The sequence below is a fragment of the Camelus bactrianus genome, chromosome 5 (genome assembly GCF_048773025.1).
Source record: "Camelus bactrianus isolate YW-2024 breed Bactrian camel chromosome 5, ASM4877302v1, whole genome shotgun sequence".
NCBI classification, from domain to species: domain Eukaryota; kingdom Metazoa; phylum Chordata; class Mammalia; order Artiodactyla; family Camelidae; genus Camelus; species Camelus bactrianus.
In genome coordinates, this window is record NC_133543.1 from 86,250,549 (window position 1) to 86,271,106 (window position 20,558).

Here is a 20,558-nt window from a genome sequence, read left to right on the forward strand (position 1 = left end):
CCTAAATAAGAGAATATTTTAAATATACTTGGTGGGTTCTGGGAAGATGACTATAGCAGCAATATAATTTTGAATCCAAATCTTAATAGAAAAACATACAGAAAAACTTAGCAGAATCAAAATTGCATGGACAACATTTACACTGACACTAGGCTACAAGGCATCCACACAAACTTCAAAATACGTGTGCGTGAGGACGACCCACTAGCAGCCTGAATTGTATTAGCGTCTGAGCAGGAAAAGCAGAGAGAAGGGGTGAAGCCTGACAGACTTTGACAGACTTGGGAAAAGGAGAAGCCCCAAAGAGCAAGGACTGTTTACTGGAAAGCATGTGGGCAGGTTTTGCCCAATCCAGGAGGTAGTGAGTGCAAGGGCTCTGCACAGAGAGTGAAGGCCCTGTGAACTCTCTCTAGAGACTGACCTGCCAGAGCTTCCTTCTGGGATGGAGCATCACACTGAAGAGAGATGCTGAGAATGGAATCAAAACTGAGCTGGACAGAGACAGCAGAACAGCAGACAGGGGAGGCCCAGATAAACACGGGGAGGAGCAAACCGAACCAGGACATCTCAGAAAGCCAGCTGACCCTTCCTGACACTACTTAAACACAACAGAAGAGGGAGTTTGTCAAGCTAGAAAAGCTACTCAAAGCCACGTCTCCTACTAAACGTCCTGGAAAGCCATTTTCACATAAAGTGAGAAGCAGAAGAGTAGTGAAGTCAAATGCCTTGCAAAGTTGTTTCTAAGAAAAACAATGAGCAAAATAATCTCCCTGAACCAGAAAGATATGCTCACAAAACAAATCAAAACTATAACCTTCTATCTCAAAAGTAGCTAAAATACATTAAGAAAGTGATACAAGACATGAAATGAAAACATTATTAAAACTCTACCACTGAGGTGGCTAAACCTAGGAGACAGTTAGAAAAAAAAATTCAGAAATGACACTAAACTTGTAGGAAGAAATAAAATTTTAAAAGGAGAAACTTTTTTAAATAAAAAATAAAGGAGATAAATATTTGACAGAAAGTGACAAATATTAAAGATGGACAAAGAAGATTCAACCTCAAATAATTGGAATCTGAAGAAGTGCAAAACAAGGGGCTAAAACAAATACTAAAAATTATACTTAAAGAGAAATTTTCTTAAATGAAAGACAATATGAAACTTCATATTGAAAAAGCACGCTATGTAGCTGAGAATGTTGGTGCAGAATTAATCAACACCAAGACATATTTCTAGCAAAATGAATGAACTTGAGAGAAAAAAAAATATTCCATTGAGAACCCAGTCAACACCAGCAATTGACTTATAGGGGGAAAAATCAGATTACCATTGGGGGTTCTTTGACAACTATACTTTATGCCAGAAGAAAATGGCATAACATACTTAAGAGATGCAAGGTATAGACTTATTTTGTATTGCTTTCTAAACCTTTTATTTTATGATAGCTGTAAGGATGAAAAGTAATAAAAACCTATTTAACATAAAGGATACCTATTTACAACAAAGAAAGAATTTCAAGATTCTCATGTGTCTATTGTTCAAGATTGACAAAGTATTAAAAAGAATGTATAACATTTCCAGTGATTATTACATCTGGCAAAGAACAGAAAGAGAGAAAATGAGAAAAAGGCGATAGAGGACCAGGTGTGATGGTGAAATGAAAGGCAGGAAGAGTAACCTCTTAATCCTAAAACAATCCAAGCAATACTAGTGGGTTTAGGTGAGCTGATTTCTCTAAAGTGGGTTTAGAATTTACACAGAGGAATAAATCTTTATAAAGCCCCAGTCACTTGGAAGGTCTGGCCCTTTGAAACTTAGAGCCTAAAAATTTCCTTGGCCTGTTTTAGCCTTGTTTTAATTATTTCAGAGAGAAGGTAAGAGCCTTAAATATTTAGATGGATTATTTTAAGCATGGTTGTTAGGCAAATTATCTTTAAATGAACAACAACAAAAAAAGGAGTGCCATCAGAATACTACTGCCAAGCCACATGAACACGCATTTCCCAGGACACACCTGCAGTGTAGTGAGGACCAACAAATTCTAACCTGCAGAACGCATGCCTGAAAAAGGAGTCGGCTTCCTCCCTCTTTCCTTCTATTTGCTCCAGTGTCTTAATGGCTTATCCCGCCCATCATTTCAAGTGGCAAGTGACCCAGTTAACTGAACTATCTCACATTAGACCATACAGATTAGTAATTGCTCATTCTACCCTGTCTCTCCTTTTTTTCCCCCCTGCTTTCTTCATTATTTACCATTCCTATTATCTTCTTATTTTCCCCATTATAACTCATACTCCTTTGTTTAATTTATTCTCTTTCATTATCCTAATAGAAAAGATTTGCTATTTTGGAAATTGGATGCTTTAGAATAAGGATGTTATGTAAGTCTACTAAACAAGATCAATAAAAGGAAAAACATATGACTGCGTCCACTGAAAAAATAAGCACAACCTGAAAGTTGAGAGTTAGGTTTTATTCGGCGGGCTTTCTGAGGACTCGAACCCAGAGGCAGCCTCTCAGATGGCCCTAAGGGACTGCTTCCAAGAGGCAGGGGAGGAGCCAGGATATATAGGAGTTTTGCCACAAAGACCAGGTAGTTGGAACATCAAAAGATTACTGTTAATGAAAGAAAACCAGATATTTCACGTTAAGGAATTTAATGCTTTTCTATGTATGGAAAGGTGCAAAAGTCCGGACTCACTGAAATCATTCCCTTGAGACGCACCTAGCTGTCTTTGGCCAGTATCCTGTTCTTCGACATCCTGAGTTCCCTCAGGCGGCCCTGTTGCGGGTGGCAACAGAGGCTGAGCTGCCTGCCTGTCTGCATCCTGAGTTCCTCTGCTCACCGTTGGGGCGGCAGTAGTGGCTGATGACTTGATGGCCACAGCATCCTTTGTTTACTGATATGACTGGCAATATTTTTCAGTCACAGTTGGTGTAGAAGCATACTCCCATTTTGAGTCAATGTGTAAATTTCAAAAAAGAAAACACATTTTTATCAAAGTTGAGAATGATGAATAAAACTCATTTATTAAGTCAGCATAAAATTTCAGATTACCATTTTTAGACACTCATGAGGGCTTTTGGAAGCTGTCAAAAATATCACCATAATGATTTTTTTCCCTGTCTATTGCTCTTCCAGTTTTTGTCTTCTATGAAACCACCGCCCACCATTGAGGCTGAAAATGCCAGACATTCACTCCACCCAGTTTAATAAGGGCATGGGCTAGTCACTTGCTGACGGGACTGACAAGGGAGCCAGCTCAAAGGGTGAAGGTGAGAGCTTCTAAGAAAGGCTTTACTTCCTTCTTCAAGAGATGAAAGGAGAGATAATTCTGCCTTTGGTTACAGTTGCATGAGGACCAGTATCAGCAGCCCTGGCAGCCTTTTTCAATTATGAGGAGAAAAGCTTGAGGACAAAGTCCACCAAGCTGAGAGCAGTGGAATAGAAAGCTGAAAACAGCCTGAGACCTCGGTAGCACGCTGAAGCTGCTGAAGCAACCTGCCCTGGGACTTATTTCCATGTGACATAATAAGTGTCTTCATTGTTTAAGACACTGTTAGTTGGAAATTCTATTACTTGTAGTTGGAAATATCCTAACTAATGCATACTCTGATAATATAGGTAGACGTCTGGATCCAGTCAGTAAGGACAGGGTATAAATCAAAGCAAACAAATGTAATTGAGTTGGGGGGAAATTACTGAAATGTCCAAAATAATTATTATTCTTTTTCATTGAGTTTTGCAGACTTTGCTTAATGCAAGCAAAAATTATATCTAATTTCAAGCAGATAGACTTTATAGGCAAGATATGGTTAACATTAGCAAACCTTAGAAGGATATTATTGAATTATTTATATTTTCCACTTTTCATAACCTCTGTTGAAACATGACTAATCTAGAAATTATGATTTTGTTATTAGAAACAGCTCAGAACAGATAGACTCTCTTGTGTCAATTTTCTTAAAAAAAAATAAGGTATTATTTTTAAAAAAGAAAACATTATAAATTTCTACCCAACAGTTAGTTGCTTACAAACTTTCTTTTCACTCCCATGATTACAAGAACATCCTGGAAAAATAAGACAGTCAAAAATCTGTATAACCATTCCATAATACACTTGGGTCTAGCCAGGTGTCAGATACAAAGAGATTTTGTGATTCAGCTATACTGGAAATAGAGGCTGTTGAGACCTGACTTAGAGCGTGGCGAGGAAGAGAAAAATATACGAGCAGAACAACAAAATCTTACACTGTGTTATATTTATCTCCATCTCCCAGCCCCTATGTACCCTTTTTTAAAAGAATTTTGAGTTCTTTCCAAAAACACATGAAAGACTATAGACTGAGGAATTTTTCTGGATATACTATGACCCTGGGAACATTTTGAAGTACCTGATTGGAAACTGAAAGCAAGACGATAAAATCTCTGTTTTAACTGAACTGAAAGCTCCCAAATTACATATAAATCTTTCACATTGTCAATAAATGACTAATAAAGGCAATTAAAGAACTTAACTGAAAGGATACCTGCCGTTTATAGCTTTCCCTGAAAGAAAAAAAATGCTTTCAAATATAATTACCTCACTATAAACTGTTTTCATAGAAATTACTCCAGTGCGGCAGGGTGCTGGTGGTGGGGGAACCTAGATTGTAAGAATGGCCAGTTAAGAAAGGTGCTTCCTGAGGGTGAGTTGGCAGAAAACAAAACTTTGGCAAAGATTCTTTAGGAATCAAGTCAAGTGGAGTGGCGGGATTGGAGGGTGTCCAGGGAAGAGATGATCTAGGATCCCAATGCTGGGAAAATACATTTATATACAATCTTAAACTTACTGCAGTTTAAACCCATTTCCTTTTTGTTTTTTTCTTTGAAAACATAACAAATAACTGGTGACTAGTTTTCTGTATCCTAGTTCCTTAAATCAACCCTTAGAAAGCTGCAACATTTCAGCCTTCTTTTTCTCAGATTAACTGAGAACATCCATCTTTTCCCATGGATACTATTTTCCAGCCATCATCAACTAATTGTCAGTCATTTTTTAATATTTTTTTCCCACCACTTTTACAGTATGGTCACAAGACTATTTGCCTCAGAATCATAAATGTAGTTTCCCAGGTAATACAGTGGACCTACTGAATAAGAATCTTTGGAGATGGGACGCCTATCTACAGCAGAATTTGAGAACCACTGCTTTGAAGAATTCCACATCTTTCAATTTGAATGGAAAGATACGGATTGAATTTGACCAATTATCTTTTACCAAGGTCTTTAGCAATTTAGATTAGAGAACATATGATTTATTTCTTAATAAATTATATTTATTCTAATCCCTCCCAATCTCACTTATTCATACTGAAAGGCTATCTTTTAGTTTTGACAGGTATTATTAAAATTACTGAAGCAGTATTTGGCAAGTCAATTTTGAAGTATTTCCTGAATGAAATATGTTAAGAAAAACATGATCTAACAAGTCAATGTCTATTTTTATTCTTTGCCTTTATGGAGAAGTCTTGAACAGCCTGGTTTTTTTTTTTTTCCCTCTTGATATGAAACATTCTAAAAATGGGAATTTTTTAAAGGAAGAAATGATGACATTTAGCCTCTGTAATCTTTATGGCATCGGTGGGTATCATTGCAGCCTTTCTAAATCTTTCTTTAGAAAAGAACCCAAAGTAGAACTTTGCCTATTTTCTTCTAATTCATTTAATTAAATGTTCTACCTACCTAGAAGCCAAGTGTAAGCTCCTAAATAATTTCTGACATGAGCTAAATTTTACTTCTGATTCATAATGACAGATTATAATCCTATGACAGTTACAGAAAATTAATTAGTTATGAAGAGCAAGAACTCTAGAAATAAAAATGCAGAGGCTGAAAATTGAATTGTAATTTTTTTCACACCATGTGGAACTAGTCAAGTGAAATGAAAGAACTTGGGTCACTAAAATAATATTAAAGAAGCTCTTGACTATACCATTGGTTTATTAAAATAAGTATATATCACATTCTAGCAGTATGAATTACATATAATGCACACAATATTGTAGCTGTGATTACAAACTTGCCCAAAATGCTACTTACTGTCAAGCATGAAACTTGTAAAACTCAAAGATTAGTCCTAATACTTTTGAGTCACTTTAGGTACATATTGAGAAGACGTATTTTGGGCTCTACCCCAGATGGACTGAATCAGTCTCTGGAGGGAAAGTACTGGGAATCTGCATTCACAGCGCTAAACATTTCCAAATTACCAACATCGCTACCATTCTGGCAGGAGTGCCAGCTTCTTCCATATCTGTGGTACCCAGATCCCCCAGTCAGCAGTGCTTCATTCTGTCTTAGAGAAAGACATGTGGTGCTTACCAGAAATCCACAGCTAAAAATCCGCAGGCAATACAGTTGGGCAACTTCTTAAAGAGGCAATGAACTTTGTCCTTTTTCAAACATCTCATTTGGTCTAGAAATGTATGGGCTGGTGTTAAAATCCAGTTTCAATTAATTGTCTTACATCACCTGGGCAAGTTTAATGGTGACCCCAACTACAGCTTTCTCACTTCACTGATCCATTGATGGGCAAATGCTTTCTCTATTTTCTAACAGAAAGATAGAAAACTGGTCTACATAATACCGCAGGAGGTTTTTGAATAGAAAATTCTTCAGGTGTCCTGTTTATATGGGATTTGGTTTTCATTAGGTTTGTTTAATGAATATAGTTCATCTCCTAGAAAGAGGCACACAAATGCTGGTGAATTTAAGAACAAAAGACTGCACTAATCACAGATTTTATTCCCGTTTGCTTCTCATGAGAAGGAAGCAATATTCCATGATGTCAAAGGCTGCCTACCACAAATTTCTTTACTGCAGGAATTTTAAAATATTTAATGAGCTATTCATAAATAATGAACATCTAAGGGAGATAATGTAGTAAGCTGTATTTTCCAAACTATTTGATCTTGAAGTCCTTCCATCTGCCAATTTTTCTCTGGGGCTAGTGTTCTATGGACTTGCTGCTGAAGGTGTGGTCCTCGCACTACCAGGGAGTTTGTTAGAAATACAGAATCTCAGGGCCAACCCCACACCCACTGAATTACTGGTAATATTCCTTGTTTTGTAGTATACTTTGTCTGATATTAATTTAGCCATTCAACTTTCTTCTGATTGGTGTTTGTATGGCATTATCTTTTCCCATCCTTTACTTTCGAACTGATTTATCTTTATACTTAAGGTGTATTCCTAGTAAATAAACTTTTGCTTATTTATTCAATCTGACAATATCTGCCTTTTAATTTGGGCATTGAGACCATTTGTATTTAATATAATTATTAATGTGGTTGGATTTAGATTTGACGTTTTTTAAGTTGTTTTCTATTTGCCAATTTGTTCTTCATCCTTTTTTCCCCTGTATTCTTGCCTTCTTTTGGATTATTTTATTATTCCCTTCTATCTCCACTATTGGCTTATTAGTTATACCTCTTATTAAAAGATTTTAGTGATTGCTGTAATGTTTACATATACATCTGTAATTTATAACAGTCTAACTTCAAGTACCATTATATCACTTTATGTATAGTGAAAGAACTTTTTGAGAGTATGCTTCCATTTCTTTCTTTTCATTATTTGTGGTACTGTTGTCTTTCATTTTAATTCTACGGATAAGACCCACAGTGCACTGCAACATTTTTGCTTTAGACAAATTATCTTTTAGAGTGATTAAAATAATAAAACTTTTATATTTACTTTCATTTTTATAATTTATAGAGCTATTTATTTCTTTGTGTAGATCCAAATGCTGAAGAACTCCTTAATATTTCTTGTAGTGAAAGTCTGCTGGAAATGAAAAAAAAAAGCTTCATTTGCCTTCCATTTTTTTGAAAGATATTGTAAATGGGTATTGAATTCTGGATTACTATTTTTTTTTTCTTCCACCACTTCAAAGATGTCACTCCATTATCTTCTGGCTTACATGGTTTCTGACAAGAAGTGTGATGTAAATTTTATCTCTCTGTTTGCAGTGTTTCATTTTTCTCTGGCTGTCTTCAAGATTTTCTGTTTCTCTTCAGTTTTCATTAATTTAGGAACATTCTCAGCTTTATGTCTTAACTATTTCCCCTGCTTCATCCTTCCTCTCCCTTCTGGGACTCCAATTATGTCGGTTAAACCACTTGATACTGGCTCACAGATCTTGGATGACCTGCTATCTATCTACCTATCTATCTATCTATCTACCTATCTATCTATCTATCATCTATCTATCATCTATCTATCTATTTGTTCTTTCCTTGTGTTTCTGTATGGGTAGATAATTTCTATTTACCCATATTCAAGTTCACTAGTAATTCTTTCTTTCCTCAGCTACTTCCAGGCTTCTGATAAGCCCACTGAAGAAATTCTTCAATTCTAGTAATGTGCTTTTAGTTTCTAGCACTTCCATTTGACATTTTTAATTGTTTACATCTCTTTGCTGAAACTTCCTATATGTTCTCACATGTCCATCTTTCCACTAGATCCTTTATTAATTGTAGTCCAACATGTGGGTCATTTTTGAATCTGATTCTGTTGATTTCTTTAGCTTTTTGATAATGGATTTTCCCCCCTGCTTGTTTGGGTGTCTGATAATTTTTGATCGAATGGATATTATGAAAAAACAGTAAAGACTAAGGAAAGTAATAGTTATACCCAGAAATGGGCATGCAAATCCTGCCTTTATCTGTGGTGTGTCTTGAGGAGAGAGGGTTTCCCAGCAGCTGCCAACCTCTACTTTGTGTCATGTCAAGACACTGAACCTGAGTGTTTCCTGCTGCTCCCCCGGGGGTGAGAGTTTGTGCTTCTATCTCTCCACTAGAAGCAGGGGTCTTTGCCATGGCTCTGTTGGGGGTGGTATTTTCTGCCCCTCCCTGTGGCTTAAGGTTTTCATATGAAAGGAAAGTTTGGGGAGTTTAGGTGGGATTTTATGATTGTCACCCAATGACAAAACTGTCACTTTCTACGATTCTGTTATCTCTGAAAGAATATTTATTGCTATCCTGTAGAGAGGAATGTAGTGTTTTGATTTAGGTTCTGTACTAAAAAGCTAAAGATATTTATTAAGGATATGCTACATGAAGAGCACTTTAAATATTAATTTAATACACTGCTTCCTGTTCTTTTATTTCTCTACCCGATACAGCTGTAGGAAAACACACTTGTTATTCAAGAATATACCTGTTTCTTTTAGGCACGTTTCATAGTGCCATTCAAAATTAAACAAGATCAAAATGAGTATGATTAAGGAAAAAACCGTTATGCAAGAGGCAAGTGCAAACCTCACACTGAGTTCAGAGGCTCTGCTGTTTCTCTGGAGATAGTCTGCAGGGTCAGACAAGGTGGGAGTTCGAGTAATAACAGTTTCTTTTCAAAACTCACCCCCCTCAAGATTCCCTTGCAGAGAGATTTCTGAACTCGAGTCCTTTACAAGGAGATTTCTGAACTTTCTAAAAGCCATATATGGGTGTGTACATGGCACCAGGGGTTTGAAAGCAATTGGTTAAACTTTACTTTGAAGCCAGGACAAGTCTAGTGAGTTCTACTCAGACCTTTGGGGAAAATGAGGCTAATCTATTTTTAGAGGATGATTTCTGTCACAATTCGGTTCTCTGAAGTACCTTAGCAGAAACCCAAAATTAGAAAAGAGGAAATGATCTTTTGTTCTAGGGAATGTTTAGTATAAAATACCAAATCACATTAATGAGTTTCCAGGGCCTGAGAAGGGTTTGCACTTAAAAAAAAAAAAAAAAAGTACAGTATAATAGTATTTAAGACTACAAGTTCTATATCAATTATCAATATTAAAGCCACTCAAGATATTTTTCCAGTTTTATTGATATGATTGACATATAACATTGCGTCAGGGTATAGTATAATGATTTGATAAACGTATAAATTGCAAATATAAGTTTATTTAACATCCATTTCCTCAGCTTTTTTTTTATAAGAACTTTTAAGACCTACTCTTACCAACTCTCAAATATACCTTACAGTATTAACTTTAGTCACCATTACATCCCAAGAACTTAAGTTGTCTGTTGCATCTTTTGACCATTTTCACCCAATTCACTCACTCCGCACAGGTTCCCAAACCAACCACCAATTAGTTCTCTGTATTTAAAAAAAAAGCTGATTTTAAGGGATATGTTATATTTGTGAGAAAACGTTTTATATCCTCTTTATACTGAAATGTGAAAAGTTACTTCAGCAATGAAACTGCCAATTTGTGATTGCTTGTTACAGACAAAAAGGAAAATGAAAAACAAAAAGGAAAATTAAAGACACGGGCTTCTTATAAAAAGGGGGGTTGCTGAAGAGCCTGCGCCTTCCTGGGGTGTCACTCCCGGGAACTCTGAGGACTGAGCCCTAAAACCCCGCCTGTCGAGGCTCACGGAAGTTCTAGGCACAATTCACGGGGAGGGGCCTCCTCCCCAGACCCTCGCCCGGGCCGCGGAGGCTGGTGGGAGGGGCCCCCGGCCTCCAGGGTAAGGCGGGGCGGGGCCCGGACGGGGCGGCGCGGAGGCGGCGGCGGCTGCGGCCCGACTCTTCCTTCTAGGGGGAGGCAGGCCGTCCGCCTCGACGGCGCGCAGGCCTCACCGCCCCCCCGGCCTCGTCTGGGCCCCGCGCCGCTTCTGCTCCTCTTGGCTGAGCGCGACCCCCTAGGGCTCGGGCCGCTGCGGGGCCGCCCGGAGCTGACTCCCTGGCGGGATGCGGCCGTGCTGGCTGCTGCTCTGGCTGCCGCCCCTGGCCGCGCCGCCCGCGGGCGCCGTGCGCTGGGAGGAGGAGGCGGCGGCGGCCGCGTTGTCAGGTAACCGCGGGCACGGGCGGCGGGCGCGCGCACGCTCCCCTTCCCCCTCCTTCCCGCTCGGCTCTCCCGACTACCCGGCGGCGGACCGCGCCCTCCCTGCCCGCGCGCCAGGGCCCCGGGCACGGGCGGCGCTTCCCTGCCCAGCGTAGGGCTCCCCCGCAGGCGCGGCCTGCACGCGGGCCAGGCCCAACTTCCCTTCCCGCCGGCTTGGGCTTTCCTGGTCCCTGTGCTGGCGCTTAGACACAAGGATTTCAGGACTAGAAGCAATGGCAAAGTTCTCTCTGGGCCAGTGCCGTCGTTTTACAAAAGCACCGGAAGATAGTCACTGCTACTGATGACCCTAGTCTCCGGACTTTCAAGACAGGGCGTTTGTATACATCAGCTTAGGCTGAAAACCTTATTAGCTCTCGATCTAGCTGTAACTTTGCAGTAAAGACTAGAGAAGGTAAGAGCTTTGGCTCTAGAATTCCACTGAAATTCCCCTGCCCTGACTAGCTCTGTGACCTTGAGTGAGTCGTGTTACTGGTCACGCATAAAACACAGGTGATACTATTTCACAGGATTATTGTGATGTTTAATGTGTGCAGAGTGCCTGGTAGTAGGAATCAAAGGGCAGGTGCTCATAGTGTTGTTAGGGGCTGTCTGTGGAGTGCTCTCAAGATCCTGACACAGCAGGGCAAGTCAGGAGTTCGGACTCCAGAACTGCTACTAATTTGCTATGAGTTTAACATTTCTATTTCATTTCCCCCCCTGTGAAATCCTTTAAATGATTTCCTGGAATCACTGTACACTAACTTCTGTTCATCTCATTGCCCGCCTTTGGTTGCAAGGGAGGCAACCAAGTGTGGTCTTTTAGCTGGGCACAGCTGCTCTCCAGTAGAATCAGGATTCTTTGTCTAAGGATGAAGGCAATTATCAGATTCAGCTGGAGATGCCAACTCATGGGAATCTTGCAATGAGGTATGCTTTGGGAGACTATTCAATACCAGTTTTCATTGAACAGACATTTCTTGTGTTTAGTATGTGCTGGGCAGTGTTAAAAGTGCTTTAATCTGCATTGCCTTATTTAATACCCATAGTAGCCCTTCGGGGTAGGTACCATTTATATACCCATTCTACAGATACAGAAACAAAGGCTTGGTAGTAAGAAATGTAACCAGCATACACTGTTGAAAAAATAAGTCACAGGTATGTCTAAGAAGGAGGGTTTCTGAGCATGGCAACAGCCAGAAAATTTTAAGTAGCCCTGGACCAACATCCAGCACCTTGATTTCTAGATCAGTCATTACATTCAGCCACCCACTTGTAGAATTACCTTGGTCCAGCACATAAATCTTTATGGGCCATAGTTTTCTCCTCAGTAAAATGAAGATGTTCTATAGCTGAATGATCTCCAATATTTTCCTCACCTTTTATTTACCTTAGTGAACCCAATGTTTTTCAGGGTTCTATGTTGCTGCATTTGGTGTTAACACTGTCAACGTCTATATTTTGTTAATCAAATCATATATAAATGCTTCTGTTCTGCCTGATGCAGGATACCCACTGAGTTAATAAGATTCTAGCCCAGAGCCAAGAAAAATGGCAGCTTCTGTAGCCTTATAGCAACACTTGCCGTTCCAGATGGGCTTTACAACTCAAGCATCCAGGATCCAGGATCCTGGAGTGTGCCCATGACACCTCTGGTGTTGGAACCTCTGGACTAGACTAAGTCTGAGAGCCATTGCTGCCCTAAAAGTCTGCAGTTTTATGAGGAACCCTGAGATCAAACAGCTGGTATTTCCTTTTATTAAAAAAGGGGCCCTAACTATAATATGAGAGACTTGGATTAGATTATACTTCCTGTTCTAAAATTCTGTCTTGAGCACACATACCCTTGCATGGAATGGAGAACAGCCAGACTGAGGCCAGCTTTCTGTCACTGTATCTGGAGGAAGGTCAGAGGCAGTTGACACAGGAGTGGCGAGTAGTTGTCTGGCTGAGAGGAAGAGAAACTTCAAGCCAAGAGACATCCATAGTTTGCAACCAGTGAGTGAAGTCCCTAGAATCCATGTGTTGTCCTGAGATGAAGTTCAGGTCATAGCAGTGAATTCCCAGGACTGAACTACAGCAATCAGCCATTCGAAACCACAGCTTTCTGATTCATCTGTGGAGAAGCAAATCAATTCTTGAAGTTAAAATCAGACCCGTATGTGCGTCAGCAGGTGGTATTTTCAGTTTCATTCTCTATGCACGTTCTTGGAGAAATGAAAACCAAGATTGAAATTCAAGCCAGGTTAAAAAAAACAACTGGGGTTAGTAGAGAAGTTACTTTTGTAACATGCTAACTGCTTTGAAAATGAATTTATGAAATAATACCAAGAAAAATCCTTCCTCCCTTTGAACTCTCAGGAGTTAAGATTTGTTGCTTTTTGTATTCTCTCCCTCCCCTTGTCTCAAAACGAAAGCAGTTGTATAGGCCAAATGGAGAAAATGGCAGTCCAATTTAATAAGTGATTTTATTATTCTGTTATAATTTCATCTGAAGATTTTTTTTTTCACCATAAGGGCCATGTAAGGTTAAGTTTTCAGAAGGACCATTGCTGAAATATTTTTATGTTGGAGACTGTTTAAGATCTGCTAAGATTTGAAGAATGTCTGTGCTTTTTATTTTTAGTATATTCTGTAAGTAGGTTTAAGTACTACCTGCCCTTTTCTGAAGTTTTGACTGAATATTTTTACCTTCTGTATGACTAAACTATCACTTAAATATATCCTTATACATTTAGGAAAACTAATAAATGACAAAGGTCGTACAAAGGAGTAACTTTGGATTTAATTTATTAGTCAAATCAGGTGATATGCAGCTGTCCCTTTTTTATATATAAGATACCTAGTCCTAACATTAGATTACTGAGTATTTTCAAATTGGTATTTAAAGTGAACTGAGGGATCTCAGTGGTTATGGGAGCCCTGGATTCGAATCGTTTGGTAATGGAAATAATTGTGCTTTGTCTTAGCAGTTTGGGCACAACTGTTTAAAAGCATATTGTTCTCCAGAAGTCAGGTTTATTGAAAGGTTCAGGAGAGCCTGCCAAGGACTGCAGAGTGAAGGAGGGCCTTGCTCCGTCCCTGGCCTTGCTGGGTGGCTGCAGTAAGGTGGGCGCTCAGGGTTGGTCCCTCATTTACTCCTAAGTGCTTGGGAAATGAGGCAGAGAGCCCACGCTTGCAGCCCATGCTCCTGATCTGAATCCGGTTTGAGGAAGCGCATACCTAGGTTATGGGGGCGCCCTCTGGGGAGGAGACGTATTTCAGCTCCAGAGGGGAGCAGTGGCTTTCCCTGGCAGGTAGGGTTCTCTTCTGACCAAATGAATGGTTATTGTGACATTTTTATGAATCCCTAGAAATTCCCTTTCATTTTCTGGATGGCATTGTAAAGGGTTATTGTTGATATTGTGATATATTTGAATTTGCCCACATTTGCCACTAGGAAGTTCCATCCTAACTGAATGAACAAGCAAAGACTGAGGTCACATGAGTAAATGACACCTGCAGACGTGCTGACAGCTTCACGGCCTTCAGTGTCAGGACTTGAACATGTGGTAGAAGTTCAGCTAAGCAGGCTACCTTTTCTATTTCCCACCCTCAGGAGAAGATAGAGGAAATGGAAACTGAACAATGAAATGTCTCTAGACGAAGACTGCTGAAGGGAGGAGACGTCTGGGAAGGACATAACCTTTATAAACAATCTAAGATTAAGAGCTTTGTAGGCTGTAGGCAGTAGGCTGCCCACGGTAGCAGTCTTGACTGTCACAAGTTGCTGTCTTATGCTAGTCCAATGAGCCCATGGCTTAAGATTCACATGAACTCACTTGGAGCTAGGGTTGTGGTTTCTTGTGGCCGTGAGTGTCTGGTTCCAAAGGTAATTAGGGATTCTTGTGTGGGTTGATTGAAATGCATTCACTTCAGGAGTGAGATGATGACTATGGGCAGCCAGGGGACACCAGGAAGTGCTGACTCTTGTCTATAGAATCTCATGTATTGTGTGAATTCAGCATCAAGTTCACCTCAGGGGCCAGAGGCCACCCTGCAGAATTCCATGGGGGACCCTGTTTGCAACATGCTTTTCGGTAGTGTTCCTGTAGGTGTCAGTAGTCAAGGCAGCCTATCTCCTCTGTCTGTACTTTCCTTAAATCTGGCTGAAGACCAAGGAGAAATCAGAGCAAGTTTTTTTCTTCTAACTGGGAGGTCCCTTACGCAGAATACCCTGATGTACCGCGTACCAGCAAAATAAAAACGAGCTGACTGCCACCTCTTGCTTCCCCCTGCCTTCCTCTGGTGAGGAGAAAGCAGTGGGCCTTTAGTGCAGGGGATATTGAGGGTTTCAGCTCTCGACCTGCCAGTTAAGGATACACTGAGAACGTTGGAGGAGGGTAAAGGGGAGGTGCAGCCTGCAGGTTCTGTCAGTGGGATGGCAATCGCAGAGGCTGGACGGGGATCCCGCATCAGGCTGCTTCAAGGGGAGGGCCAGAGCGCACCTCCTCTTCTGGTGTTGTCTGGCACTGGCCAGGCCCTTACAAAGATTGGCCAGGCTTTCACTGGCTCAACCCTGCATGCCCAAATAACCCACCCTTGCTTTCAAATTACAACACGCACACGCACACGCACACGCACACGCGCACACACACACACACACACACAAAACAAAGATTTAAATGCTGGAGATATGGTAATGAATATGCTGTGTCCCTAACTTCTTGGATAGACAGAGTATAAACTAAAACACAGGTAGGTAATATGAAGAGAAAACAAAGCAGAATCAGAAGGAAGCCAGTGAAAGGGGTTGGACTGGGCCATTTTAGACAGTGGGGTCAGGGAAGGCCTCCCCGAGAAAGTGACGTTTGTGCAGACATACATATTGGAAGCAGCAAGATCTGAGGAAAACGAGTTGCAGGTGGAGGAAAGCAGGAACGTGTGAGGTGGGGTGGCTCTGCACCCTGAGGACAGGAGGGTTGCCTTGGCCAGAGAACCCAGGTGGGTGGGCAAGTGGAGGAGGGCAGGTCAGAGGAACCCAGGTCCGGGGAAGGGAGGCTGGGTTTTATGATGGGTCTGATGAAAAGTCATTGGAGGGTTCTGAGCAGGTAAGTGATGTGCCCTCCTGGGTGTTTTTAAAAGATCTACATGTGCTGGTTAGGGAACAGGTTGTGGGGGAGAATCACAGGGACGATTCTGGAAGCAGGGAGACCAGCTGGAAGTCTGCTACAGTAATCCAAGTGCAGGAAGGAAGCCTGTGGCCAGGAAAGCAGAGAAACATTTCCTCCTAAACTGAAACTTTTGCACTTTACCTATATTGCATCATCTTGCTCTTATCTTAAGAGTTACAGGTATCAGATGATTTAGGAGGCTGTCTTAGGACTGAATGGGGAAACAACTCATTTTAAGGTAGCATTTGTTTGCAAAGCTGAGGCCCCGGAGAAGGTGTTTCTCTGGCCACAGCAACCCTTCTGTCCTCAGGGTGCAGAGCCATCCTCGCCTCACGCTTTTCTGCTTTCCTCCACCTGCAGCTTGCTTTCCCCAGATCTCGGCAGAGCTTGCTGCTTCTAATAATGTGTTTGCTCAAATGTCACCTTCTCGGGGAGGCCTTCAGACCACTAATGAGGGTAGCTAACTGTTCTTATGGGCACTGATTCAGCCCTTGAAGTAGTGGCTCCCATTAGGAGAGGGGTCGCAGGAAGGGGCCCCTAGCAGCGAGCGCACGTGTGGTGTTAGGAATAACCCTAAAGAAAGAACAGGCTGAAGTTAAGGTTCTGGTAATGGTCTGGGCTGCAGGGTTCTGCAAACCTTATACCCCACGCTCTTCACTTGTCCCGTTGGAGTGTGCGTCCTTCGCAGGGATAGGCGGGGACCCCCAGCACAACGTCCTCAACTCTAGCCACCCAGTTTCACCCTGCTCCTGTGCAGAGAGCGTGGGGGAGGCTATGGGAGGCAGAACATGGGATACCGGGAGGTGAGTCTGGAGCCCTCCTAATGCCACCTCTGCTGCTCACTATCTGGGGGCTCTTCATGTGTGTAGTGTGTTCTCACCGCAGTTGCTCAGGCTCTTCCAGGATCCACACTGCCTCCCTTGACACTCATCTTTTGTACGGCTAGCTGCAGCCCCTTGATGTCCCAGGAGTGCCGTCTCCCTCGTGCAGCCCATGGCTGGGGGCATTTGCATCTCAGATATACCCAAGAAGGCAGCCCAGCATCCGTTGCTTTCTGTGTTGGTTAACGCTGTTCTGCTTTTCGCTCTTGTGTGTAGACAGACCATGCAGGAATGCACTTTTGATTTTTGTATCCTGTGTTCAACAGAGAGCCTCTAGAGCTTCTGTCTTATGCCTTTTTAAGACCAGCCTCTTAACCTGAATTCTTGTATATGCACCCCAGACTCTCAAACTCTGCAAATTTGTTGGTATATTTTAAAACATATGCATTTCCTCACAATATTGAGTAAAGATTAAATGAGTCATAGCGTCACAGTGGGCGATGCTGGATACTTGTGTAACTTCCCTGCTTTGTGCAGCCGCCCAAGAACCCTGACTTCTACGCAGTTGTATTTTAGGAGGTTTGGGCATTCACAGTGTCTGTCTTCACTTCTCTCTAGCTTAAGCATGGAAACAGCTAGGGATGTTAGCCAGGACCAGGACCTATCTGGGCTTATGCAATGTTATTCCCTAAATGGATATAATTGTTAACTAACTAGTTATTAGTGGTTACCCAATCCCTCCCCAACTTTGGTGTAGCAGGTTGTTCTAACTTCATTTCTGATTTTTCCGGAGAAACAGCTGACCACACTCTCCTTAGAGGAATCTGGTTGAGCATAAGGCCCATTTCTCTGTGTGCCCATAAACATTCCCTGTTCCTGTTTCATATTTGGCAGACGTAGTGATGACACCCTCTCCTAGATCCAGAAGAATATATGACTTTTATCTCACTTTATTTTAAATTCAAATAAAGCAGAATAAAATAAACTCCATTACTTCATAATGTTCTCATGGCACTTACTACATTTTCCGTCTGTAATGCAGCACCTGTCTTCTCTTTTTCTCTCTCTGTTATATTGTGTTGTGTTATATTATGTATTACATATTTTTTTATATATTACATAGAACACACACGTATGTACGTACTACATCTGTTTCCAGCCGAACTTGTCCTGTGCTGCAGACCTAGCCATCTTCCCCTGGTCCCACCAACCAAAACCCAGTGTGTCCAGAATTGAAATCACCCCCATTTCCCTGCACATGCATACTTCTCCAGTATTGCTCATCTGGGAAAAGGGCCTCACCATCTCCCCACTCACCAGAGCCTTCACACCATCTTCTTGCGCTCCTCTCTCATGAATCCAGTCTTGAGTGTCGGCTATACTTCCTAAGTGCTCTTTAATCTGTTCTCCCTCCTACTTAGTTCATTCCTTGCTTAGGTTGCTTCGGGAGCCTTCTTCACGGCTCTTCTGCTTGCAGTCTTCCCTGCTAATATTTCACGTGGCTCATAGAATGCTCTTCCTGAGACATGACTGTGTTCCTGTCGCTTCCTGATTGAGCTGGCTCTCATAGAATGCTCTTCCTGAGACATGACTGTGTTCCTGTCGCTTCCTGATTGAGCTGGCTATTCTTTGTTCCTGATGAGCCATTCTCTGCCCTTCTCTCCCCTGCTCAGCTCCAGGAAGCTGACCTCTGTGGGCATCTTTGCCCTCTGGCTTCCCTTAGGGTTTGGCCCGTGAGAGGCACTGATCGGGGCAGGAGAGAGCTTCTGCTGGAGCCTGGCAGGATTGCATTCCCTTAGACTCCTGTCTTGCCACCTCCAGTAGCTCCACTAACAAGGGGTCCTCCCCTTGCCATTTCAGGCTTAGGGGTGTGGAAGGCTTTCTGCTGCATTGTCGTTAATGCCTTAACCTGCCCACATCTTCCCTGGACTCTTTGCAGTTAAATCCCTTTGAGAAGATGTGCTGTATTTATACAATGGAATACTATTCAGCCATAAAAACCGACAACATAACGCCATTTGCAGCAACATGGATGTTCCTGGAGAATGTCATTCTAAGTGAAGTAAGCCAGAAAGAGAAAGAAAAATACCATATGAGATCGCTCATATGTGGAATCTAAAAAAACAAAACATAAATACAAAACAGAAACAGACTCAGAGACATAGAATACAAACTTGTGGTTGCCAAGGGGGCGGGGGGTGGGAAGGACAGACTGGGATTTCAAAAACAAGATTATACTGTATAGCACAGGGAAATAGATACAAGATCTTGTGGTAGCTCACAGAGAAAAAAAAATGACAATAAGTATATATATGTTCATGTATAACTGAAAAATTGTGTCTACACTGGAATTTGACACAACGTTGTAAAATGACAGTAACTAAATAAAAAAATGTTTAAAAAAATGAAAATGAAAAATAAACCCCTCTGAGTGTCAGCAGTTTCCTTCTGAGCCTTTAGACTTACCTGTAATCCTTCAGTGCTCTGCTTTCAGCATGAAGTTCTTCACGCTCCTTAGTGTAGTAGTAACCTCTCTAGCTGCACGTGTTGCAGTGTCCTCGTGTATTCCCTACACTCCATCCTCATAAATGGCTGATCCACTTCCACGAGTTCCCTCATCTCCCAAGTTCTGTACGCACTTGCCACCCCTACCCCCTGACTCTGTCTCAGTGCCCCTGACTATCCTTCAGTGCATCACTCGTGTTTCCTGTTTCCTGGGAGCTGCCCTCAGTTCTTGCCTCTGCTCCAGGACTGAAGTGCCTGTGCTCTGTGCTCCTACAGCTCCTCCATACATCCTAAGAGTATTGATACTGGGCTGTAGTTTTTTTGTCTGTCTCCTGCTAGGTTGGAAAGACTGAAGAGCTATAATTACTATGCAGAAGAATTTTACTGGTCATAGAATGTAAGAACAGCTATCATTATCCCTGTGAACAAAGGAGAAAGAAGATAAGATTCTGAGCAATTACATATTAGGAAATATATTCCCTTTTTCATTTTTCAGTTCCAAGGTGTAAAGCTTTGAAGGAAAAGGATTTAATTAAAACTTTTGAGTCAAACTGTTACTGCTACAATCAAAATTCCCAAATGAAATGGAAGTATATATGGTCAACTGTGCAGGTAAGAGCCTATGTTTAAATTATGTCTTGAGAACAGAGAGTTAAGATGTACTATTTCAAGAGCAGAAAGCAGCTTTTGTTTGATAAGAGCTATGCGTCAGTGTGGAGGCTGACCGGGCAATCACACACAGAGGTTCAGGGGGAGGGCTGGGTGGGAGGGACTTTAACTCTCCACACGCTTCATAAGCCCTTCTCCAACCTTTCCAAAGAAATGCACTGAGTGCAGTATGCTTACTGTTTAGACACAACTCAAGACAACATGTTCTCGCCTGCTTTCCAAAATAATTGCTATCTCAAACCCTTCCATATAGAAATTCTGGTTACTTCTGATCCCAGGTATGGCCAAGATAGTAGTCATTCTCAATAGCCTAGCACTTTCCTTCATTCAACATTTAATAAATATTTATTGAACACCTACTAAGTGCCAGGAACTCTTCTAGGCTCTTAGGATACATCAGGGAACAAAACAAATCCCTGCTCCTGTGATGTTTGTACTCTTGGGAATGAGGGCTAGAGTTAAGCCATAAATGTAAAAGAGAAGGAAATTATAAAACTAGTGAGTGCTATGAAAAAGGAGAATGTGGAGTAAGACAGGTGAATGA

At 41.5% G+C, this 20,558-nt stretch overlaps 1 protein-coding gene across 10 annotated transcripts in view; it reads left to right on the forward strand.

The window, feature by feature from the left end:
• Nucleotides 1-20,558, forward strand: part of NEMP2 (nuclear envelope integral membrane protein 2) — a 299,056-nt gene that overhangs the window by 247,493 nt on the left and 31,005 nt on the right. For 6 of the 10 annotated variants that reach the window (XM_045512007.2, XM_045512008.2, XM_074364265.1 and 3 more), the window contains 2 exons: nucleotides 3,147-3,280; nucleotides 19,842-19,957. In XM_045512007.2, the coding sequence (XP_045367963.2) occupies nucleotides 19,925-19,957 (33 nt within the window). In that variant the 5' untranslated portion in view covers nucleotides 3,147-3,280; nucleotides 19,842-19,924. Of the gene's footprint in view, nucleotides 1-3,146; nucleotides 3,281-9,863; nucleotides 10,837-10,905; nucleotides 11,797-19,841; nucleotides 19,958-20,558 lie in introns of those variants that run through there. The other 4 variants (XR_012507158.1, XM_074364263.1, XM_074364268.1 and 1 more) reach the window with 4 other exon arrangements.